The following is a 27,140-nucleotide window of genomic DNA, read 5'->3' on the forward strand; positions in this document are numbered from 1 at the left end:
TGTATTTCACTGTGTGTTTCAATGTACGTGTGACTAATAAAGACATCTCACATCTTACATAATCACATAATTCACATTCCTGCAGTAAACTAAGGTTCAGCAATGTTAACAGCCATTACTATAAATATTCTACATCAATTAATAGACATATTTATTAATATCATTTGGCTGAATAAGGTAACTGCTGGACAATAAGGACACAAGACTTCAAACCAGTGTTAAATGTATGACTGTACATTTTATTTCTGCCACTAGATAAGTAGACTTGTAGTAATAGCACATTTCACATAGTGTTTACACAGTTTACTTACAAATATGAGCGTGCACAATCACGTCTGAGCACTTAATATCATATACCAGTGTACTTGTTGGATACACAGTAATTAGGCATTAAAATGCCTAAAGGATACAGTGAATTTTCAGGAAACTCTTATCTCTTAGGAGAGTTCAGAGTTGTAAAGAACATGCTTTCCTTTACAATTAAGATAAAATTGTACAGAAAAAATATACTTTTACAATATCCAATTATGAAATACAGGGAGCTCAAAAAAAGTTAGGCAGGAGTTACTTTTAGTTTCAGCAAATTAAAAGCTACATTGAATCAGTACCTGTAAACCTACTCCAAATAAGTCAACTGGTTAAATACTATTTCAGCCTATTTTAGAAAATACAAATATAAAATCCAATAATATCCATCTCAATAGCAATGCACCCTGGTATTTATGTACATGCTATACCTAGTAAAAGACAAGTACATACATTTTGTTGAGTTACCCTTAGGAAGATGAATACTGACCCTTGTCAGGAAAAAAATTTATATTTAAATGCCCCTTTCTAAGAACATGACAATTCTAAAACAATTAATATGCTAAATGTACAGCAATACAGTAATCACTAGACTTGGGGAACTATTATCTACACAATGCCATATTCAAAATGGTTCTGGCTACTAGAAAATCTCCTACTGACTTAATGTTAAATGTATTAGTATAGACCTAAAAGTACAAGCAATTGCATAATAGCATAACAGCCATCTAGATTTCAATTTCAACAAAACTGATGAAAACAAAATCAGGAATTGAGAACAAAGTATGCAAATAATATTGCTACATAAAAAGCACACCAAGGAGATTTTAGTCCAGTAGAGAACTGCTTGTTGTAAAAGAACAAAAACTGAATCATGCCCGAAATGTATTTTTAGTTTTGTTGCATTCTGAGTTTTTGCAAGGGAAGAATCATTGTATGTATCATGCTTTACAATATTACCAGTGTTAACGTCTCTATACTTTGCAACATGACCTGGGACCTGAAGTAGTTGAGTGCTCATCATCATTAACTTAAAAGTATGAATCCCAAAGTGGCTGATCACTGGAACACACATGCGTGGAAAGCTTTCATTTTTCCCAACACTCTGACAGGTGGCATTTTGAATGAAAAGAACCATACTCTCCTCACTAGAATCATAGCTCCTCCAGACAAAAGACAGCACTGATGGTGACTGTGGAAGGAGTTAGGGCATTCTGCCCTCCTGGCTAGAATAGTACATGCATCTCCAAGCATTTTGCAATGGAAGAAAAGGGCAGGGATGGAATTAAAAACCAAAATAATTATTATAGTTTATATTTCATACTTTAAAGGTATGGTGCTAATGCAAAAATAAACTGTATTTCAAGAAATTGCAAGTAAACAAGAACCTCTGCAAATTTATGTGGGGGACTGTTGTTAAGTTTTTGTTTAAAATTAAACAGCCAAATCACTTCTGCTGCAACCAAAGATAACTATCCACAGTTGTTACACACAATGCTAAACAGGAATGTCGCTTCCTTACTAAATTGGAAGTTAGAATAGTGTTCGTAAATGTGTCAGTGAAATTGAATGCTTCATTTCCTGCTGCCATAAGGTTCCTCAGGCAAAAGGACTATCTTTCCGAAATGATTAGGGAAACATCTGACTTGCTGCTTATGCTAATATCTAGCACTAGCTATTGTAAACTATCTTCTTCATTGTATCTACAGCTTTTTCCAAATTGTGGCAAACCTACAGACAGAATTCTTCCTGCTGATTGGCTGGTGATCTATTTATTGAATTATATTTCTGAATATATGCAGAATTATTTGAGCTTTTAAGGAAATCAAGCATTTTCAAATAATTTTAAGGTTATAAATAGCTTATATTGTTGCAGTGATCTACTAAGCCTTCTAATGGGGAATAGAATGCACTTTTACTAGGTGCTAATAGGAAAAGACCAGATCAAATTTACAGCAGATTAATTCATCACTATCAGATAATTTTAGGAAGCTGTCTGTGCCATTAATAAAGAAAATGATGATTCAGTTACTGGGAAATTTTCTTTTGATGGCAATGAAATTTCTACCATTCCAGCACCAGTGCGAGGAAGATTCGCATTAACCACATGCCGCTGCAAGTGCTTGATCCAATCTTCTTGGACAGAAAGCGGACCCCGGAAGACCAGATCACAGAACCTGCAGATTAGCAACAAAAGCACAATTCTGATTAATCTAGCATTTATGTTGCTGGTTCTATTGCTATGACATTGTTTTTTAATTTAAGACCACAAATTAATATCCAATAAGATTAATTCAGAAAAAATTGCAAGTAATGAAAATGTTATCTATTTATTGAAAATACCTTAGAATGTAACTAAATCCATTTCATCTAAAACAATCCTCAAATCACCATTCGGCAATATTGTTATTGAGATGTAAATAATTTTAATCTGCAACATAAGCCTGAAACACACTTGTAATCAAGCTCCTCACCTGCATTTGAGTACATAAGCATCATCAAGAGAAGGAACAAATAGGGAAGACTTCTTTTTGGTCCCAGACCGTGATCTTGACCTCTTTTGCTTGCAGTCAAAAGCTGGAAAAAGATAGCTTTAGGAATAGGTTTCATCTTTCTTGCAAACAGTAACTAACTTAAACTTTTCATTTAGCCAGATATTACAATATTATAAGAAATGCTTCAAAAAGGAAATACTCTATTTGTTACCAAATTGATACAATTACAAAATATTTAACTGCATCCACAAAATCTTCCTGAATATACCACTTATATAGTACATATAAATATCTTGATCATTCAAAAATTTCTAATTAATATTCAATTATTCACTTCAGTAATATCTGTTCCTCCACTAGCTCAGAGAGCAAAACACACCACATGTGGTAATGGACCATACATATAGATCCAGGATTGATTTCTCATCTATTAAGTCCTAAAAAGTGTCAGCTGGATTGGAGTCAGTGCAACAACTGTCTTCATAGGATGGAAGAAAAAACATTAATCAACTACAATGCCATTTCCTACTATTGGAAAATCTACAGGTGTGGACCATGTTGGGCTTAATTGTGACAATGCACAACAAAAAAAAACCTGCCTGCTATGACTCATTTCATACAAAAAGAATATCATATGGCTCACTACCAAAGGCCCATTGTTAACTAGAAGTTACACCACAACATGGGTCACCCCGCTTTCAGGAGGTGAGATAAATTGGTGGGTGAAGACAAACATATCATGTACTATAAAAGCAATAATGATCATGGCATTACAACTGTATATTTCTCTCATTTTAATTACATTGCTCCAGGTTTATTTTTAAAAAAATAAAAAATGCAAATCTTAAGACTAGAGCAAGAATCAATTAAAATTATAAATAACCTTGTTATTCACGATGAAAGAAAATAAGTGCACAATCAGTCTGAACTGATGCAATTATTTTACTGTAATGAGTAGAATAAACCACTAAAATAATTTTTGAAGTTAAAACCTCAAATTTAACCATAGTGTTCTGTTATTCATATTTGACTGGTCTCCAATAGTGTGCTGGTTCATACCTTACCTCAAATACATAAACAAGTATTCATTAAATCTCATAACTGAAAACTCACTGCTTCATGATAACTAAGGCAACTTATGAATTCGAACAGAACTAACAAAAATTCAAACGATTCACATCAGAGTTGCAATCATCCATTTTCCTGTTAAATGGATCAGTGGGAGTCACAGGTCCAAGCTGAAACACATTCTTATTTATAGGATCACAACTTCGTGCCAGATCTTATCCATACATTTTACTGCAAACTACGTGCACTGGGCTGCAGAGTGAGATCAGGAAAGCTTCGTATTCGTGTTGGGTCAAGGACTGAAGTTGGATCAAGTCCTTTATCCAACACAAGATGAAACTGCCTGTATACCTGGGTTTAACATGAAGGAATACTTTAGGAGTCATGATATCAGATAGAATAGATTTGCCACAACTTTAACAATTTCGATCAATCACCACAGTGGGAAGTATTAATCTCAATGCTAGTTAGTAGTCAATCCACTGTTCACAAAAATTATTATAAAAATTTCAAAGTTAACTACTTAAGATGTTATAAGGCAAGTGCTCAGCAATTTGTCCACTTAAAATTTTTTTGCATGCTATTTAAAGCCTACCCAAAGAATCTTTAAAAACAAAAATAATGAAAACTTACGAGTGCCAGTCAGATCCCCAGCTTGCTTTCTTCTTGCATAGACTCTGAGATGATTTGCCAGGCTAACTGCACTTGTAAAGGTTGCATGACAATGGACACAAGTTCTTAACTTCACAGGATGTCCTTTTGACAAGAATGGAAAGTAATAATTTTAGGTAGATAAATTTTATTTGCTTTTAATTAAAACTTTTGGAAATTTGCAAACATGTAAAATAAGGCAATTTTTATAGTTTTACTTTCTGCATTTGATCAGTATTAATATAATATCTGTATTTATATTGCATTTGATAAATTCTAGCTTTTTACTCAAAATACTAAAAGTGACTGGTTAATATTTCAATTCCTCTTATACTCAAGGCAAATGTTCACCATAAGTGATTAAAAGCCTTGACATTCAAAGTGGGGATTAATGATATCGTAAATTACCTAATGTCTATTCACAATCACTTCTATATTGAACACATCTTGTGCTACAATGTACAAGGTGTATAAACAAAGGGTTTTATGTAGGATCCACAAGACACTGGATTGCATTGGGAAGACTTATGGCACTGGATATGCTGGAAGTCAAGCAGCACTAAAGTATTGACAAAGTTGTAAATACAGTGTTTACTCAAGAATTGAGGAAAGCTGTTCGGGGAATGAAGGGACTGTAAATGGCTCTTTTACTTCACATGAAATAGCTGATGAAGGCATGGGAGGTAAGGTGGTAAAATAAAACAGACTGGTGAACAGCTGTTAAATACAACACTTAAATTAGTGCTTTTGTACAGTCATCACTTTGCATGTGCAGTCAATAATGAAAGCTAATGATATGTAATTCTGATGGCTGCACTCAAACCTCTGCATTGAACAAAAGAATGGACCAATATCTAAGCAATTATATAAACAAATAGTATACACTATAGTATGGATAAAATGTAGCATCAAAAACATGTCCAATTAGTAATCTTGCATCTACTATTGTAAGTTTTTAAAAGATGGGCGTTATGATCAAGAAATCTAAGCCAGCTGTTTACCCTGTAGTGGTGAGATGTGCAGACTGCTATTTTAGGCAAATACAAAAACACAGGAAAAAATTGACAGCTTAACTATTTTGATTAAGGGATTGCAAAAACCTGAAAACATTGTCCTTTTTCCAACTGTGTTGTCCTTCTGAACTCTCTCTTAAAATTCACTTTTTTTTCTCAAAAAAAAACAAAATATATCTAAATGATTTTAGCATCCACAGGACAAGTGTCAAGTTTCCCCCAGAATGGTCACAAAGTGGAAGATGTATGGTAGAGAGATAGTGAGGGAGAATGATCACATTACTTGCTGGATGTTTATGACGCTTACGCTATTTTCACCTATCCTCCTTATTCTAAGTAATGGGGGCAAGTTAACACCACAAAGGGCTAATCATCAGGATTCAACTGGGGAAAATGCTATTCAAAGCTAGACTGTAAGACTTAAAGGAAAGACACTGTGTGCATTGTGGTGCTGCACCGCAAGTATTACGATCATTTTATTCTAAAGCTAACTACTATTAACATTTATCTGTTTTCTGCAATGTCCTGTAAATGCTGAAGACAAAGGACATGGTTTTTCCTGCCGATGGAAGGACAGCATTTTGACAGCATTTGTTTAAGCTAGAGGAACATGTGAATGCTGAAAGATTATCACCTGGCAGTAATACCATGTTTAATGATTGACCTGGGAAACTAAGTGTCCCATTCGAAGTTTTTACTTTAAATTCCATTGAGTCTTGTTCCTCTTTACTGTAACAGGAGCGATAAAATTATTACATTGCCCATTTGCAGAGTTTGTCTACAAAAGACCAGAAAGATAAAGCATATCCCGCTGACATCTACCAAAGGGTTTTACCATGAACATACAAGGCCATGAATGTGGAGCTGATGGATGCCCAATCTTTGCTTTGTAGGCTCAATCGAGAGAGTTTAAGCACCTGGATCAAGCAGGTATCTCAGGTATCCCTGTCGAATGCAGGCATGCACAGCAATGCTACCTGCATAATAATAAACCAATCATAAAATTTCAAGGCCAGTCACTTTCTTAGCCACAGGTGTAATATTCAACAAGCGAAGCGGAAATCACTCAATGTGCTTCTCCTTAAGGAAAGGAATAGATGACCTGTACACCCACTTGGATTAAGCCGTGATGCAAGCTTCTATCCTTCTGCTTCTTTCCGAAGCTCTGGGACTCTGGGCTCTTGCCTGCTACTCTGTTCCTCCTTCTCTTCCTCTTCCAGTCATATATGAATCCCAATTACTACATCTATTTAGTAACCCAGGATTTGCCATTGGCACCAGGTCAAAATGTCACTAGATAATCTTCTGGAAAATTTTAAGTCAATTTCAGCAACTAACACAACCTAAAACACAAAATCAACAAACTTACGATTTGCCTAAGACTGGGTGATAACTGCTCTATATGAATGTGATAATGAAAAGGTCCCATTTATTCATGATTTGTAAGTCTATTGTAGAAATGAAGAATACGACAATACAAATCCTGATTTTGATATCTGGAACCAAACCTTACCTTACATGAATAAAACTGGCTTTGTTCATTTCAGGACACACTCAAAATGACAGGGGATATAAATGGAAGGTAAAGGATAGTCAGAAATTTTTACCAATTTTCAGGGTCCAAGAGACCACATTATCTTGTTGAAACTTAATTCTTATCCTTCAATAGCACAGAATGAAACATCAATTATCTCCCAAGAAAGCTTTGATATTAACCATGGTAAATAAAACTAGTCAATCAACGAAGTTTAACAGATATCAGTTTCAAAATGCTTGTAAGTGCATCAAAATTTCTAAAACCCTTTATTTATATATTCCATCCTCTCAATTTCTGTTTATTTCATAAATTAAAGATGGCTAACCTGTTTGATAGGTTATATCTGCACTTGTCATTGGTTGCAATGATGCACTAGGCTGTAGAACTGAACTGCCAAACTGTGGCTGAAAGGGACGTCTGTGATTAGGCAGTCGTTTTTTTGCAGTTTGAACATGACCTCTTCCTGGCTGAGATTTTGTTGGTGATGATGTTTCCTTTCCAAATTTATTCTTAAGAATTTGCATCAGAGAACTTGACTGTTCATGTGCCTCACTATATTTTCTTGGCTGCAGGTCTGGGAGATCATCATTGAAGTCTGATTGTGGTAAGGGGAAGGATTTTGTCTTCATCTCATTTTGCTGCAGTTTTATAGTTATACCATTTGGAGCAAGAAATAAGCCATCACTTGTCGCAAATTTCTGTGATACAAATGGCTTATATCTAAATTGTTTGCTACTCAACAACTTTGCAATATTTTCAGCTTCTGCTTCATTTTGCATCATTTCAGTCAAAATGCTGAGTGGGGATTTGTGTGCTTCCAGTTCTGTTTTCCCCAACCTCTTCAAGTGACCACGGACATGATTTGACAGGCCAACCTTTGTGTCAAACCAACCCCCACAAAGAGGGCAGGTATTCTCAGTTGATGATCCAGATTTTACTTCTGTGGAAACAAAATGAGAATGAGATTACCCAGTCTAATTAATTTAAAGAGGAAAAAAGTAATCATGTGACTTCTAAAATTTAAAAAAGTGATTAATCAATTAGGTCTGATTAATGTGAATAAAAATCAGTTTAAAAATTTAATTTAATGGAATCATTAACAGTTGAGTCAAATTTATTTCTGCCTAATAATGTCACGATTTAATGCAGAACAACTCATCAATTTTAAATACACTCATTTACACAAAAGAGTGACTAGTTTCTTTTAAAATGTTTGACAAGGAGAATTCAGTACATATTGCCATCATGGTGGTTGTTGAAACAGCTAGATTACTAATAACAAATCACAATGCTTAGGTTAGCAGTATGAAATCACAACTTGTATGGCTTCTAAGGATCTTTGTTTAGCCTAATAGCTCTTGTCACTGTATTCTATGATACTGGACTCATGTTTCTGGGTCAAAATTTATCAAAAGCCGAATGCAGAAAATAACGCTGATTTAAAATATGTTTCTATACCTTTTTTTATTTTGCTCTAACTCAACACTTTTAGCAATTCATCGCAATTCACAGCCAGTGAAAATTTGATGAGTCTTTAATAAAGTACTCATCTGTTTCATTTAATGAAATCTGTGACAATAATTGCACCATGATCTGTACTTCAACAATTTTTTTAATTCTCTATATTTCCAATTTTCATTTCTATATCTTGTTTCAAGTGTCCATCTTTTTCTTCTCTGTAGTCGATAATTTCAAACCATTTTTCCTTGCTTACAATTTATTTTTCTTTCTGCTTTTTTTTAAAACACTAGAATCACAATTTTTGTTGTTTGCCCTTTCTCAGTTTTCAACAAATTTATACGTCGAAGCTCTACACATTGAGCTGCTAGATGCTCAAACTAAATCTTTATGAAGCAATTGGAAAAGAAAACTCTGAACAAAGCCATCTGCCTTGGGAGAAGTGACCAGTCTTCAAAGATCAAAATGTTTTGTGACCCAACTCACGGCTGGTTTTATGGACAATGGTTATGATACATGAAGTGTTTTACTAGAATGTTGCCGGGTCTTCAGGAGTTGAGTTACAGCGAAAGATTGAACAGGTTAGGACTTTATTCCTTGGAGCGTAGAAGAATGAGAGGAGAGTTGATAGAGGTTTACAAAATTATGAGGGGTATAGACAGAGTAAATGTGAGTAGGCTCTTTCCACCTAGATTAGGAAAGATAAGTATGAGAGGACATGGCTTTAGGGTGAAAGGGGAAAGGTTTAGGAGGAACATTAGGGGGAACTTCTTCACTCACAGTGGTGGGAGTATGGAACGGGCCGCCATCTGACGTGGTAAATGCGGGCTCACTCTTAAGTTTTAAGAATGAATTGGATAAATACATGGACAGGAGAGGTCTGGAGGGTTATGGACTGGGTGCAGGTCAATGGGACTAGCGGAATAAAGTTTAATCACAGACTAGAAGGGCCGAATGGCCTGTTTTCTGTACTGTAGTGTTCTATGGTTCTAAGTGATGATGTCATCAAATCAAGCATCTCAGAAGACAGCTCAGCTGGAAAACTGGTTTTCCTGGAAAGACCTGTGTTAGTTGCCAATAAGTCCTTGGTAGATCAATGTCCTGATATATTTGAAGGAGCTGCTAACAAACTCTAAGGTCATACAAGAGGCCAACATTCAGTTGCCATTCAGCCACTGGATGCTTTAATAGCAATTCCTAGCAGAGATCTTTGATTTATGTTTACTCCCTTGCTAACCTGAAGCTAAAATAGAGAACCAAGCTTGGCAAAAATTTTCTGGAGTGCATCCATTTGTAAAATGGAAGACTCATCAAGTTCTTCCACTAAACACAGGATGTGTGCACAAAATAATCTGGCAAGTACTCACCAGAGCAGAAAAAAAAAATCCAGTACAAACCTGGAACCCCAGTGTCAGTAAAAAAAAACAATAGGTCAAAAATCAATCAACCATCGCTAAGGTGAAACAAGCCAAGTAGACTAAACCATAGAAGAACTGACTGGAAAAATAACTGAACTGTAATTAACAATATTGCACATTTGTGCAGCTTCATAGTAAAAAGTACTAGTTTTTCAATGTACTACTTTTCAATAACTATAAACAAAAAATCCTTACCAATTGAAAAACTTTTGGATTGGTGAACAGCTAACATGAATGTGGAATATCATCTTGGTTGGTCTACTAAAAATTTAGGTTGCAGGGTTGTGGAAGTAGTGGAAGGGAAAGAGAGAGTTACAGAGCTTGGGTTAAACAGGATAGAAAGTATGTCATATTTATGTTGGAGGAACTCGTTTCCAATTGAGACCCTTCATCTGGGCCCGCTGAGTTCTTCCAGCAGTTTGTTTTTTGTTCTAGACTCCAGCAGCTATAGTCTCTTGCGTCAGTTTTATGTTGTTCTCCAGTGGGTGGGAAGTTTTGGGTAGTGCAAGTAGAATGCTGCACACATTAGCATATTCTGGCCAAATTTCTGCTCGATTCAAAACTTAAGTATCAGTTCTCTCCGGAAGATTACAAGATAGCTTTTTTAGTGTTGAAATTGTGGTTCATTATCACTCCATTGTGATTGGATTTAGTCATAGCAAATTTTCTGGTAGGATTTATTAGAGTTAGAATAACAAGTGAGGCAGGTGTGCATCATTCTAACTTGCATGTAATAAATGATTTGTACTTAATGAAAATTAATGTAAACTCTTAGTAAATGTATGGAGTCACATTCTAAGTAGAAGCTACAGAATTAAGTGGTAAGTGAACCTTGATTTTATGTATATATTTACGAGTTTTGGTATCAGCACACATTATCAAAATTTCCAAGCTACATAGTGAAAAATCAGACCACTTACACAAAATATAAATGAGTCTCAATTCTATCTGTAAGTATTGATTTATCACTCTCAGTATTCTACTGTACAACACTAGTTGGCTATTACAGTCCATAAGAATCTTCTCTAAAACAATTGGCAGTTGGCATGCAAGAGTATTCCACATAAGTTGTCATCAGCATGTTAGTTACTTCCTAACACACACATACATTGGCTATCCCTACTTTCAAATAAGAAATATGCTCAATACTCTGTCATGGATAAATATTCTTGCTTCTGAGTCAGAAGGTTCCAAGTTCACATCACACACCAGAAACCTGAGCACTAAAATTTGGGCTGACTCTTCAGTGGAGTACTGAGGGAGTGTTGCACTGCTGGAGGTCCTGTCTTTTGGATAAGATTAAACCGAAGTCCCATCCACTTTCTCAGGAGGTCTTAAAACATCCCATGGTAATATTGTGAAGTAGTATGGGAGAGATATCACTTAAATCTTAGCCAACATTAATCTTGCAACCATCATCAAAAAAGGAATATTTGGTCATTTTCACTTCACTATATGTGGGAGTATGTTTTGCACAAATTGTCTGCCCTTGTCCTACAATAGTTACTACAGTTCCAAGATACTTCACTGACTGCAATTGTGCTTTGGGAAGTCTTAAATTAATGTGAAAGGCATTATATAAATGTATCTTTTTACTTTTTATGCCTGCTCCAACTACAGAAACTATTTGGCACTTTGATTTTTGTTTGGTATAAGCACTCAGATTTCTCAACAGAACACAAAATTGGACTTGATAGATTTTTCTAGACACTATGCAGGACTTGAGAATATATCAAGTCGAAATGGCATGGCTCCCTAATTGTCACTCCACACCTATTTCCCACAGATTCAGGCACATTCAATAAACTTGAATTGATTGCTGAATCATGCTGCAGCCACAGTCAACTATTTCTCTTTCTGATTTGAGTAGAAGAATGCATTATTGGAACCAAAATATTTCTCTTAAGGATGATTTACTGTTATTTCCTGATACTATGCAGCTGGAAGACTTTTATCAGCTCCATTCAGCAAAGGTGGCAATAACGAAACCATTTTCTTAAAATTCAGATCCTCAAAAAAGTCAGAAATGTTTACATTTTACTTCTTTTTCTTTTCCTTTTTGCACCATATCCACTCTCCTGTTTTGGACAATGATTCTAGTCATTCTCTAGACATTGCATTAGCATTCAATTCAACAACAGAAAGTATTAGAGCTAAAAATAATTTTGCCTTTGCATGTCCATTGCCATGCACTTCCAGTCAGAGATGCACTGAACAGCAATTGGAATCCCGATGGTCCTCTTCTCTGAAAAGGCAATAAGGTCAATTGTGGTGTCCCTCACTGCTTTCTGTTGTCCCAACTGTGACAGGAAACAGCACAACCTAGTGGATTGAACTCATGCCTAGATCTTTAGAGATAACAACAATCAGATATATACATCTGCATGCAAAGCTAACCAGTCCAGATCAATATTAAATCACTAACATTTTATTTTAAAAAAATCAAAGAAATGATTCCTTATTGAAAATAGGAATCAGAAACGAAAAATTCCAAGAGGCTAAGAGAAGTGTGAAATTTGCCATCAAAAAAGGCAGCAATACAAACTGTACAAATGGACTAAAGAAAGATTTCTGGAGAAGGGAAAACTATTTTAAGAATGTGTGGGTAAATATATATCAACTAGCATAGACTATCAACACAAAAAATAAAAATAGATAGGCATGATCATTCAGATTAGATGTATCTTTTTTAAAAATTCTTTGGTGTCTTTTCTGGTCATCCAAATACCTTGTATTTACTAAATTCAAGTGTAGTTATAACTCAACACTAAGGTATTGGGTGGTTTTCATGTACTACCTGTAAGAATCAATCTTCATTCCCATTGGCAAGACACAATATATGCCCAGATTCCATTCCTCTGCATTTGAAAGGAATATGCTGACTCCTTTTGCTATTAATTGACATTATCAATGAAAAGAAAGATTTAAATATAGCAAAAATCTAGTGTTGAAACATATATGCTCTCTCAAAGTACATTGGGTAGTTTGATCATATTAACAATCTCATCTTTGAGATTTCATCTTTGATGCTGCCATGATGGTCTTAGATCCATCAACTGGAGCAGAAAAGATCTCAATGCCAATCAGAGAGTTCTCTAACCAACCTGTTGCACCTTCATGTTACTGTAAGCAACTCAATGGAATACTGAATTACTCTTCAGCTGAAATTCTTTTGATAGGGAGTTCTTGTGAGGAAGTCATTGGGAGATGAATAAGTTCTGCATTCTCATATGTTGATTCTTACCGAGGATTTAGTTGGTCCTCTGATTGGAAGAGAGGGCACACATATCACCTATCTAGTTATATAACCTTCCTTTTATCTGGTCTTACTCCATCCATTGGGAATTGATCCTCTGAAATACAGTATGCTTTGAATATCTGGACTGATGTCTTTTGTCCTTTGGTATCATTTTGTTTCACTTGTAATTACTGTCTGTGTGTTTTAGATATTTTTAAACAAGATATGTGCATTTCTCACTAAAGTTTTACACATATTGAACAAAAATTCAGGACTTAAAATCTCAATTTTGATTAATTTTAGATACGCACATACAAATGAAGCTTACCTTTCTTTATTCTCCTAACAGGAGCATCATTTTTTTTGATCCGTCGCCTCTTATCACTGGATGCTATTTGCTCTGGTGGAACCAAATGACGGGCATCATAAGTTAAGCCAACTCTATAAAGATGTCCTCGCACATGATTTGACAAGCCAACACCTGTGTCAAATACAGCTGGACAGTATGGGCATGGTCGCTTCTCAGTGTGAAAATCAGTCCAATTGTAGGTTATATTAAGTGGAGCATTATGTTGATAAAGAACTGGATCCATAACTTCTATACATTTAGCATCATTATTGATATGAAAATCTTCATTAATAAAATGGTTGTGAGTAACATCTTGATATTCCGCTGAGTAAAGGCTTTGGTTACCGTAGTCATTGTTGCCATAATCATGAATGTCATTATCAAAATCAAAATCATCGTCTTCTTCACTCTCATCATAAGTATCAAAATCATCATCATCACCAATGCCATTTTCATCAACTAGCTGTACTTCAGTACTGAAGTACTGAGTTTCTTTATCACCAATATCAAAATCATTCTCAGCAATAGTCATTGCAGAAGCATCACTCATACAGTTAGCAGTTTCAACAATATCACTTTCTGGTGAGTTTTCTTCACCATCACATTCTAATGCATTTGCACATGGATCAAGTTTATTCAAAACAACAACAGGTGCTTTGTGAAATACATCTGGATATTGATCCAAAATATCATTGCCAACAGAGACACTAACCATGACATCCTTAACAGATTTTCTAACCGATATAGCTCCAGCATCTGCACATTCTGTTTCTCCTGACATTTCTTCAGCATCAGACTGATGGAAGTTCAAAGCCGATTGTATATCTGTATGTTTTGTTTCTATTAATGTAGATGAAGGAGGCAAATCTTTTACTATCTCTACATCATTTTCAGATTTCTCAAGATTCTGATAACCAACAGCATGATCCTTCGACAACAGGATTGCATTGTTCCCTTTGATGTCAATTTCTCCCTGCTTTCTAATATGATCTTGATGTAGGAAGCTAACCTTTTGGTTAACAGAGTTTAATCCTGTCAGAACCTTTGTTGAAGATTTACTATAATCTATCACAGAATCAGATGAATGGTGTATATTTTTTGTGGCTGTATAGCTTGGCTTCTGAGTAATAGCATTATCAGTGACCTTGCTGTACAATCCCGAGGAATTCCCCAGTGTATCAGGTGCTTCAAAACCCCTTTTTATACCTCCCCTTATAATAGATTTGTTTAGATATTCAGATTCCTGTGATGCAGCCTTATTGTCACTCACCAAATTAAATGGTTTTGAGCTCAAGCCAGGTATCTTTATTCCATGTTCATTTTTATGCTGAACATGATAAAGACGCTGATGCAAGTATTTGACATGCTTTTTAAAGATACTCCTAGCTGGTGTGGTAAAAGGGCATTTCCTACATACATATATGCCTCCTGACTTACAGTGACTTAATAAATTTTCTAATGATACACCTTTCAAAGGTTTTTGAATGGACTTGTTAATAACTGCATCATGAATATAAATTTGATGACCTTCAAGTTCATCCATTGATGCTGCCATGAAGTTGCATTTATCACAGCAGTAGTATCTTTTGTCCTTCTCATGTGTTTTAGCATGCTGCACAAATGTTTTGGGGCAGTTTGTTCCAAATACACACTGTGGACACTGTAATTTTGCATTCCGGCCTTCATCCTGAAATGTGCGGAGCTCACGAATCTCCTCCATCAACCGCTCTCTTTTTTCTTGATGAAGACTCCTATGCTTTTGGAGAGGTGCACGGTCACGAAATGCAATTCCACATTCTTTACATATATATGGTCTTGGCAAATTTGTTTTACTGTGTCCTTCTAAGTGATAAATCATGTGTCTCTGCAAATGTTTTTTTTCCCTGAAATTGACATTACATTTAGTGCAGGGGTAAAATGATGGTTCTGTCTCAGTATCATCATCTGACGGCGACTCAGAACCAGTTTGTAGATCATCTATCTGTATAGCACTACCTGGAGGAAAAACTGTTGAACCAAAAGGTAAACTTTCTTCTATGTATGCAGTTGCAGCAACATTTGTTCTTGCTGCTTCTAGGTTTTTGACAGGAAATTTATAATCACTGAAGATTAACTGTTTAATTGCTTCCACTGTTTCTTTGGGAAGGTTTGATCCTGTCTCGCCAACAAGATTTTTTTTGGCAGGCAAATATTTTGGTTTTACAACTGAAACTTTTGCTTCACCATGTTCCATCCCTTCCAAATTAACTGCAGTCTTTTTAGGTATAAGGTGCATGTCTGGATTTTCCATTTCAGAGAAATCCACCATCTGAACAATTTCCATTTTCCGTTTCCTTTTTCTTCCATAGTTTAGATTTGATTGGACTTGAGAATTTCCATCAATTTGAACCATCTGATCATCCTTTTCCTTTGTAAGCAGAAACTGCATGAATTCTTTTTCAGGGTCCCAATTTAAGCCAACATCATTTAAAGTTTCTGATTCAACCACATGAATATCAGAAGAACTTAACATTCTTTTTCCCCTTATATCTCCTCTATTATCTTTTGTCTTTTCACTCTCTTTACAATATAACAGCTGACTTGTAGAAGCACCATTTGACTGGACTGTAGATGGGTGGTCCACTATTGGCAAAGGACTCATCATTTTAGGCTGTGTATTAACTTGACCCTGAAAAGGCACTAAATTGGGGACCAGCAAGAGGACTGGGGCTGGGGCTACTGGCTGAACTCTATCTGAATTGCCAGATGATGTTGGAACTTGAACAGACTGAACAAAGTGAGATGATGGGCTAGAATCTGCAACTGGCTGGCACAGAGATTGAGAAATATTTAAGGAAACATCAGCCTGCTTTGCGTTGGAAGATTTAGTTGAGGAGGGCTGTGGAACTACATCCCTCACAGCAGTTCCTGTAGGCAAGATAAGTTTTGCATTTGAAGCAGTAGGAGCACCAGTTTGCATTAACACAGTCTGCTGGGTTCCACTTAAGGCTTTTATAGAACTGTCCCTGGACAGATGTTTAGACAAGTTTAACGTATTGCTTTTGGGAACTGACATTTGATTCTCTGTTAAGGTCTGAGGTATACTTGTGGTAACAGTGGTTGATGGGAGATCTTTTTCGTCTCCAAATCCGCTCTTAGCACCAGGAGAACTAATGTGGGTCTTCATGCTATCTGTATTACTCATCTTCAATCCAGAGGCTTCAATTTTGTTAATCCTGAAAATAATAAAAACAAGTTATTGCACATGTACAAGTAAAAAGTAAAACCTTTTTTTAAAACCATGAATATTAATGACAATGATGTTCTTGAAATTCAAGAACCATCTACCATTAAAATGGTTGCACCAGGCATCGAACAATACAATTATCATCAGTAATAAAACAATCCACAAAGGAAGGTTATAATTTTTGCGTTTACAGCATCATCAAGGTTCAAGATAGGCCTTTTATGATGGAATGCAATAAAATCACATCCATAATAGAGATCTCTGAGACAAGTGCACAACCCAAAGGCTTTGGGTTAACCTGGTATGCAAACCTATAAATTTAAATGCCAATTAAATTATAACCTTGCTGAACACTAAAAGTATGAACTCTTTATACTTCTATATTCCCTTAGTATATTTTGATCTGTGTATTTCTATACACATGTAATTTTTGCACATACAGTTTTACATAAGAACACTGCTTAAATATGTTAAACATTGTCAAAGACAAAATCGATAAATTTAAGCTAGTGTTTTATATCTGCAATGTGTATTACATAATCAGAATGGAGTAAAGTGTTTGTAAATTATGAAATAAGTTTAACCTATAAGCCTTCATGGGCTTATAAATCATTCAAAATCTCGAGAATACATTCAATTATATATTAATCAAAGACTGCTCAACAGAATTCTTAAAACAGACAATTAAATTTTATTTATAATATTTTTACCTTAGCTTAACTGTATGAATAAAATAATTATAAAGACTTAAATCAACTGAGTTAAAAGGTGCAACTGCTTCATCAACCAAGAGATTAGTGGTTTCAACAACTATTACATCTACATCTTGTCTGTTGCTGAAGAAAAACGATTCCTGCTGTCGTTCTCAAATACTGGGGACTTTAATTATGTGTGAAGAATCAAAATTCCACACATTTTAGTTACAACCTTCCTGTTTCCCCTTCAAAACTCTCAGCTGCTGCTAAAATTGACCAATTTCCATGGGAACAAAATACACTTCCAATGAGATCATATTCAATGTTATCACTCTAAAATGGTGCTAAAACAGTTCCCAGCATGAGTCTCTGTGTTAAATACGCAGCAGAAGCTAAGGGGTGGGCACGTACAAACAGGTGCTAAGAATCACGACTGAAAATGTCAATGAATAGGAAAACAAGCCTGGAAATGCTATAATGTTTGTCTCATTTACCTTAACTGATTTTAATCAATATGAGCAACCTGTACAGAACAAGTGCTGTAAAATTAATTGCTGTGACAGTGAGCAATGGGAGTTTTATAACACATCCTTCCTTCCAAAAGCTCTCATTTAATTTGTAATCAAACAAAAAAAATAACAAGCATTTAAAACCAGCTGAAACACACACAGAAATGGTGAAAGCTTTAATTTCAAAATGACTCTGGTGTCCAAGATCCATAGCCAAATGTATGCTCAGTTAATTTAATATGCTGTACCTGAACTAGCTTTTCTCAACAGGAAGCAACGTTGCTAACGAAGTGGTAAATTCAGTGTTAATGAGTGGTGGCTTCACTGTTACCACCTCAGAGGTAAAACCTTCCGTGCTCCATATTCTACCCATCTGTTCTGGTGTTAGGGGTTCAAAGAAAGAACAGACGTTTCCCACTAAAAGCAAACTTCAGTGGTACCCTCTGAACAGCAGGATAGCAAACCCTCACAAAATCACGAATGGTCTTAGATTGCTGTTCTCATTATTAGAAGTTTTATATTAACAGCCCCATCTACAAGTTACATAGAGGCAGCACATCCAAGTCCCATAATTTCACAACCTTATGTGCTTTTAAATCAATGTCCGGGATGGAGAAGGATGAAATCATCTAATTAAATTCTGTAAGGATAATAAAAATCAACAAAATTAAAAGATACCAGTGCAATATAAACATAAAGCAGCGGTATGAATTCTTTGTGCACTCATTATTGGGGTGTTTGACAAGTCATTAAATTCACAAATTACAACATAAAATATTGTTGAAAATGCAGACCTTGCAGCATATGCTGGATTCCTTTCAATACTGCAATGAATGTGGATACCTTCCTTTATAGCTGTGCATCCAAATCACAAACAAAACCCACGCTCATGAACAAAACATGTATATAAAGGTCAGAAATTTTTTATTCATTATGATAAGAGACCATAATGAAGCTATCCTTATTGACTTTCCTTAGAAATCTCAAATGTCAGTATTTTTGCAAACTATCAGCACTTGCTATAACACCCATATTGCACTACATCTTGAGGGTAATGCAGAAAAAATGAGGTGATAATTGCATATTAACATAATTATTCTGTAATCCCTTTGAGCAGCCTTCCTGGGTCATTTAGTAATGCAGATTAAGTACAACCTTTCTGTCATCAGAGGTATGTTGCCCACTTTTTTGTTCTCTAACGATTATTTATGATGGAATAGTCATCCAAAATTAAATCAACATGGCCAGCTTAAAGGACAATTTTGTATGATTACATCTGACTAATATTTCTGAAGTAGAATGCCAACAAAGAATCCATGCACAAAATTATGATAATATTCATATAAAGACAATTAAAGCAAATACTTCAACAAGTCATTGTTATACTGATCCATCACAGATAGCAATTCATAGTTGTTTTTCAATATTATGCAGTTTTCAATGGGTTTCAAAAAATCAAGGCCAAACTGCACATTGTAATGTTCAATTAATAAGATAACAAAATTACAACTTTTATATCCAGAGAATTAATAACATTCATTCGGAAGCTACACGAGGCATAATGTTTATCTCCTCTTTCCTCAATCCTATTTTTGCCTCTTAGAAAGATTTCACCCTTCTGTAGCATTCCTCCGAAAGACACCACAACATGGTGGTGGGATTGAGCTATGATTAAGTCTTTATAACAAAATAATTTGGAATCTCATCCATTTGTTTTCTTCAGCATGAAATTGAACACTAGCTCAGGCACTGTGGAATTGGAAATCAGTATTTTCCTTTCTCCTTCATTTTCTATCTTTTTTACCAAAAATAACAGAATAGTTGTAGAGCATAAATTATCATACTCACATTGCAATGATCAGTACATTGCAGATGGCGTCTTAAAGAGCCAATGAGGTGAAGACCTGGGTCCTATCCATGCACAGCAGAAACAAATTGCCTGAAGCTGAACTAGATAACTAGAATATGGTGAGTTGGAAGATTCTTCTATCAATTAAAAAACTAAAAAAGATTAAAGTGGATACATCTATTGCTGTATCACTGACTTTTTGACCGACTAAATGAAATACCATGATACAAGAAATAGCAATGGGGAGCAAACAAGCACAAAAGGCAGCTAATAAAACAAGACTAGCAGTCAACATTTAATGAAACACAAAAGGAGTAAAAATGTAGACAAAGCAGGAATGGGTCATTTGGCTAGGAAGTATGAAATCTCATCCATAGTTCTTCATCTTAGGCAGATCTTTGGCATATAGGATAACTTCCTTCCATTCTAGTTCTGTGGATTTCAAAGAGGCTCACGAGACCAATGAGGGACCCGCAAATTCTGCCATGCGTGGAGCAGGACAGGCAGGTGGACAGTATTGGTGCTCTTTCCATTAATTACACTAGCTTTCTGTTTGCTCCTGGTAAAGGGACTCGAGGTTCTCCATACCATCACAAATGTTCCCTTTCATTTTGAACAGTCATGGGCGAAGTTGTAATGCCCCACCGATGCCATGAGTTGGTGAGGACACTACAACTTTTCAAAGAGATTTTCAGAACAGCCTTGAACCATTTCCTCAGTCCACCTGGTAATCACTTCCCTTAAAAAAGCTTGAAATAGAGATTCTCAGTGCAAGGCCTGCAAACTACATAGCCTGTCCATCAAAGCCACCTGAGTGTAGATGGGAATTTTGGCAAGAGAGATTTCACTGATATTGATTTGCTTACCCTGCTGGTTAATTTGGAGAATTTTGCAGAGACGGTGTTGGTGGTACCTCTCCAGTTCTCTGTAGTGCCCAATGTAGGTAGTCCATAACTCAGAGGCATACAGATGAGCAAGGATCACTGCTACCTGGTAGACTGTAAGTTTTGTGCCAGGTTTGAGTTTGAGTTGAGGAGGACAACGTGACAAGAAACCTCAGTCACCGTAAGCGTGACCATCTTCAAGACAGAAGTAAAATGCAATTGCAGAAACTACAGCAGAGCTCCCAGCTACCTACCACAGGGAAAGTCATCGCAAGTGTACTCCTCAACCACCTCCCCGTAGCTGCTCCCCAAATGGTGTGAAATTCACCCATCTCGAGGCAGAGTGGACATGAGTCTCAGTGCATCAACTCCATTCAAAAATGCAAGGAAGCAACTTCAACTAATGTACACTGTCTTTCTGACCTCCCAAAAGCCTTTGACTTTGTCAATCAAAAGGGACTGTGGCACATCTTTGCTCCTTCTAAAATTTAGTTGCCAGCAGTAATTTATCCCTATGTCACGTCTGCTACATGACCATAACCAACAGGTCCATCACAGACTCGTGCCAAGCAATGTCACTTGGTCATATAGCATGGAAACAGGCCCTTTGGGTCATCGAGTTCTTACCAATCATCAAGCACCCAGTAACACAAATTTCATTTTATTCTCTCCACATACCCCCTTCCGAATTCTAACACACACCTATACAGTAGGGACACATCACAGTGACCAATTAACCCACCAACCTACACATCTTGGTAATGTGGGAGGACTGAAGCACCTGATAGAAACCCACATGGTCAGAGAGGGAGAACATGCAAGCTCCACACAGGCAAAACCAGAGGACAGGATTGAAAGCAGAGAGAGGAGCTGTAAGGCAGCAACTCTACTAGTGGCACTTGTGCCACTCTCTATGTTGTGTCACTGCCCCAACACTTTTTCCAAAGCTTCTCACTACAATGCTGTATCTCAGCTAGAACAGAGCTAATTTGCAGGACAATTAGAAAAAACATTCAACCAATAGGATTAGTTAGATTGGCATGGTTGGCACACACATTGTGGGCTGAAGGGCCTGTTCCTGTGACATACTTTTCTACGTTCCATGTTCTATCCTATTTTGGTCTCTCAGCTGTTCAGATTGCCCCAAATCCAAGCAGATTGGGACTTCTGGATTGATTTTATGGAATCCATAATACGCAAGAATGAACATGAATTTATAAAGCAAATTTCATATCTTCGTATTTGTATTGGTTTATTATTGTCACTTGTACCGAGGTACAGTGAAAAGCTTGTCTTACAAACTGATCGTACAGGTCAATTCATTACACAGTGCAGTTACATTGAATCAGTACAGAGTGCATTGAGGTAGTACAGGTAAAAACAATAACAGTACAGAGTAAAGTGTCACAGCTACAGGGAAAGTGCAGTGCAATAAGGTGCAAGGTCACAACAAGGTGGATCATGAGGTCCTAGTCCATCTCATTGTATAAGGGAACTGTTCAATAGTCTTATCACAGTGGGGTAGAAGCTGTCCTTTAAGTCTGGTGGTACGTGCCCTCAGGCTCCTGTATCTTCTACCCTCTCAAAGTACTTCACAGGCAATCAATTGCTTCTGAAGGGCAGTCGAAGCTGCTTTACCAGCAAATGCAGATAATTGTTATCAGCAAGTTCCCACAAAAAGCAGAGAGATAAATATCCAACTATTCTGCTTTGGTGGGGATGGTTAATCAAGATAGTCAAAATGGATGAAAAGAAAATAACTTCAAGATGTCACTTTCCAAATGGGGAGTTGCACTGACAGGAAATAAGAATTATGAGCAGAATTATATAAAAAAAACAATGTCAGTTCTGACAACCAATGTTCCACGAGTACAGCATTACAACTTTCACCACACAGCCCTCACCTCCTAACTCCAGAATTACTCCAAAACTGTTTAAGATAAGAGATAAGATATTAGTCACATGTACATCAAGACACACAGTGAAATGCATCTTTTGTGTAGAGTGTTCTGGGGGCAGCTCACAAGTGTCGCCATGCTTCCGACACCAACATAGCATGCCCACAACTTCCTAACCCCTATGTCTTTGGAGGAAAACCATGCAGACACGGGGAGAACATACAAACTCCTCAGAGACAGCGGCCGGAATTGAACCTGGGTCGCTGGCGTTGTAATAGCGTTACACTAACCGTGACACTACCGCACCTGCTGTGTTTAAACAGAATCGGATGGTTTTGATCAGCTGTGGATTTCAGAAGATCATGTGATTCTGCAGAAAAGAAGTGGCAAAAGTTAAGACAGAATGTAGCCACACAGAAAGAGATACCAAAAGCAAGAGTGAGATAGGTAAATGAGTAGTTTTCAGATAACTTGATGCGGGCAGTGGTGTGTTCCATATAACTGCAATGTTCTAATCCTTTTGGATTCCATTCATAGTTATGATATTTTCAGATTCATTTTCAAGATCCAGCTGTGACTGGGAAGGCCAGCACGTGTAGCCCATCCCTAATTCCTCTTGAGAAGGTGATGAGCTGCCTTCTTGAATCATTGCAGTCCTTAATTTCCAATTGACAGTGGTTAGCAGAAGAACACAAGAAAAAGCAGTAGTCCACATAACCCCATGAGCCTGTTATATCATTCAAAATCAAGGCATAGTCAGAGTATCAAGTCCATCTTCCACATTCCCACTTACCTTAACCTTAAATTTACTCAATGATTGGACATCCCACAGACAATCGAAAGATTTGCATTTACTGCATGCAGAAAATCCTTCTCTGACCCCTTATCCTGAGACCATGCCCCTTAATTCTATACCGCCCTGTTACACAAAGCAGCCTCCAGCGAACTACCCTGCCAATTCCCCTCAGAATTTTGAACATCTCCTCTCAATCTTCTAAGTTTCAGAAAATATATGCCAAATTAATCTGTCTTCATGGGAGAACCACCTCATCCCAGGAACTAAACTACTGAATCAAGATTGCATGGACTCCATTGCAAGTATTTTCTCCATAGGGTACGGAAAACAAACCTGAACAAGGTACTCAAGATAGGTTTTCACAGAAACTTTTTAAAATAGGGAAGTTTTGCTGAAATTCTCTCCAAACCCACCTTACAATGAAGATTAACACATCACTTGCCTTCCTAATTGCTTTTTACTTTCTGCATCTACTAAACTAGCAAACCACAATCCCTTTGTACACCAACATTTATGAGATTCTCACTGCTTAAAAAGTATTGCATTTTTCTATTTTTCCTTGCAAAGTGAATAATTTCACAATTTTTCAATACTTCTTGCTAACTCTCTTAACCTTTGCATCCTCTTTGGGCCCTAACAAGTCATTTTCCAGCTAGCACTGAATTACCTGCAAACTTGGATACTTTACACCCTGCCTTTTTATCCATATCATTTAATATAAATTGTGAATAAATAGTATTGATCAATGTGGCTATCAATACCAGTCTGCCAATGTGGAATTGACCTACTACAATAAAAACAGAAAATTCTGGAAAATTCAGGAGGTCAGGTTGCATCTGTGGAAAGAAAAGCAAAGTTAAGGTTTCAGGTTGATAATGTTATTGAGACTATGGCCCTTAGTTTTAGACTCTCCAGTTATAGGAGACAGCCTCTTGGCACCTACCTTGTCAACTGCACTCACAAGCTTATATGCTGTTTCAGGTTTTGACCCAGAACATTAAGTGCTTTCCTCTCTCCATAGACGCTGCCTGACCCGCTGAGTATTTCCAGCGTTTTCTGTTCTAAATTTCAGATTTCCCATATCTGCAGTTTTAAAAAGATTTTTCAATTACTGTTTATCCTGGCACTTGTCTCAATCCTTTAACCAATTTTCTATTTACCTCATCCCGCAAATCCTTATTTCATCTAAAAAACTTTTGTATAGTACTGTATCAACTGTTGCTGGAAAATCTAGACATTCTACATTCACTGGTAACCCTGCTACTTACAACCCAAAAAAACTCATTAGGTTTGCCAAACACTCATGATTTTTCTTTCATTAAACTGCACTGACTCTGGCTAATCTTAAAGTGCCCTATACAACTTACTTCACAGATTATAACTGAACACAGAAAGAATAAAAGGAAATATACCAGGAAATGGTTTATAAGGTGGAAGGAAAATTTATGCAAATATGAAACTTTAAACAGTATAAAATGCTATTAAAAAGCAAACAGGATTTTGGGTTTGCATATAGGTCTATTGAAATCAAAAGGATGCACACTGACACCCCACAGAGCACTAATGCATGATAGATCTCTTGGTCCTCCACACCAAAGATCCAAAGGTAAGTATCCAAAGATAAGATTTCGATTAGCTAGTACGATTGGACGTCCCAGATTTATTTTACAGCTAACTAAATTAAGTACTTACATTTCTACAGCATTAATGAGACCTAATGTTTCTGTTACTACAAAACCCAAGATACTTTTAATCTCCTCCCAGTGCTTCTCAACTAATTTTTACTCAATCCAAGCAGACTAATATGTGGGGCAATTTTCCTTCATCAGCATTCTTTGAGAATCTGGAGTATATTCCAGAGATTCCCCATTTTTAAAATAAAATTACTCATAACAAATTAGTATTGTTCTTGGTTTCTTCTAAGATATTCCTTCCCCTCTATAATTTGCTTACAAAGACCATCTGGACTGAATTATTTTACTTTATTGGCTTGCACTGGCTAAGCTCAACAAGCTCCTAAAAACTGAAATTATGTACAAATGAACCTGAAAAGCACTGAATCTATGAATCATTATGGATATCAGTCCAGTATTATTGTTAATATTGTTTTAAGTGTGTTGGCACCTTGAGCCCTTCACAAGAAACATACACGAAGTGCATTTCTCGAAGGTCAGAAAGGCTGCTTTAGGTCTGATGTATAAGAAAACAGATGGCAGCACTGGTCATACATTAACATGGAGAAGAATTCTGAGTGCTTTCTTGTCAAGTAATTGCAATTCTTAGCAAAATGGCAGTTTTGAAGCACAGCCATTCAGTTTAAAAATAGAACACAGCTAAGTTCTGTAAATCCTGTGAATATTACCAATTTGCAAATAACTGCAACATTTCTGCTTTACACCATACAAATGTATATGATTTTCATATAGTTTTAAAACACAAATATCATAATTTAATATTAGATTTTGTTAAACAACTGCAATGTTTAAAACATAGACTGAAAAAGCTGAGCTTCAGTTGTGTAAGTCATGAAAGTTTCTTTCACAAACTAAAAAGGACATTCCAAATGATCACTTAAATCTGTGTATTCGGGTATCAAAAATTACTCCTCGTAACTGAAGTGTTTCCCTTCTTAAGAAGATCAAGAACATCAATTTAAAATTCAGATTTAATATGAATTCCACCCACTTAGTTTGTTTGAGAGATTTGCTGATTACAATTATTGACAGATTTCCTTTAGCATAATAAAACAAGCCTGCTGCACTACAAATCACATATTCTGGCGACAGGACAAACATGAGTCTGTCCTGTTAATCTTGCAGTCAAGAAAAACAATGAACCAGTATTAAGGCAAGCAGAAAGAATTAAATTGCTTTTATGAGGTGTGCATTTGTCATTTGAATATAAACCCATGCTTTTTTTCCTATTAGCAAATAATAAATTAAACTGCTTTAGCACCAATTTGTGAATAAAAATTACAGAATAACACACATTACAACCCTTTGTTTTGTTAGTACAAATCTGGCAAAGTCTCAGCAAGACATTGACACTGGAATAAAGCTAATGAGGCAGCCAACTTGGAGAACCACAAGTCTGCTGGAGCTTTTAGAATGTTAAGGCACCAAAACTCTACATACCGAATAATTGTCTTCAAAACAAGTATCAGCTTGAACACATTTTTTAATGCTTAAAATTAATGCCTACATAAAAATGTCCCAAAAGCTTGGGATGATCGTGTTATTCTCCCCACCATCTAAAACTTCAAGCCTAAACTATGATAAAAATCTCATTACCATGCAGGGGAGATCAGTTCCTGTGACTGGCAAACTCAATCAAATTTGGAATCAATTCACTACCTCCATTTTCAGCACCATTGTCACTCTGCGATATTTGATCAGTGTGTATACACGACTGCAAATCACCAGCATCTCTATTCCTTGTGACTTTTACCACCATGGGGGAAAAGAGCTCTGAAGTTTTCTCCAAGTGCGCGTGACTTGAAAATATTCTGTCATCACAAGGTCAATGTCCCAAATTCTCGACCTAAAATCCCTCCAAGGGTTACAGCAGATTAAGGAAAAGGCCCATCATCATCTACTCATGGCAACTAAAGATGTGCAATCTTTACCAGCATCCCTAAACACAAGATCTTGGGAGGACAAGACGACAAAGCTGCTGAAATGAAAACTATGAGGCATCCTCGCCTTACAGAACAATTACGTCCAATAACAAGCAAGTTATGCTAAACGGTGG

At 36.4% G+C, this 27,140-nt stretch overlaps 1 protein-coding gene across 7 annotated transcripts in view; it reads right to left on the reverse strand.

Moving 5' to 3' along the window:
- Window positions 1-234: 234 nt before the first annotated feature.
- Window positions 235-27,140, reverse strand: part of LOC127568563 (zinc finger protein 644-like) — an 84,405-nt gene continuing 57,499 nt past the window's right edge. For 6 of the 7 annotated variants that reach the window (XM_052012461.1, XM_052012464.1, XM_052012462.1 and 3 more), the window contains 5 exons: window positions 13,513-16,748; window positions 7,396-8,010; window positions 4,503-4,625; window positions 2,781-2,883; window positions 235-2,483 (listed from right to left, as the gene is read on the reverse strand). In XM_052012461.1, the coding sequence (XP_051868421.1) occupies window positions 2,291-2,483; window positions 2,781-2,883; window positions 4,503-4,625; window positions 7,396-8,010; window positions 13,513-16,748 (4,270 nt within the window). In that variant the 3' untranslated portion in view covers window positions 235-2,290. Of the gene's footprint in view, window positions 2,484-2,780; window positions 2,884-4,502; window positions 4,626-7,395; window positions 8,011-13,512; window positions 16,749-24,333; window positions 24,474-27,140 lie in introns of all 7 variants that reach the window. The other variant, XM_052012463.1, reaches the window with a different exon arrangement.

This window comes from Pristis pectinata, chromosome 3, assembly GCF_009764475.1.
Source record: "Pristis pectinata isolate sPriPec2 chromosome 3, sPriPec2.1.pri, whole genome shotgun sequence".
NCBI classification, from domain to species: domain Eukaryota; kingdom Metazoa; phylum Chordata; class Chondrichthyes; order Rhinopristiformes; family Pristidae; genus Pristis; species Pristis pectinata.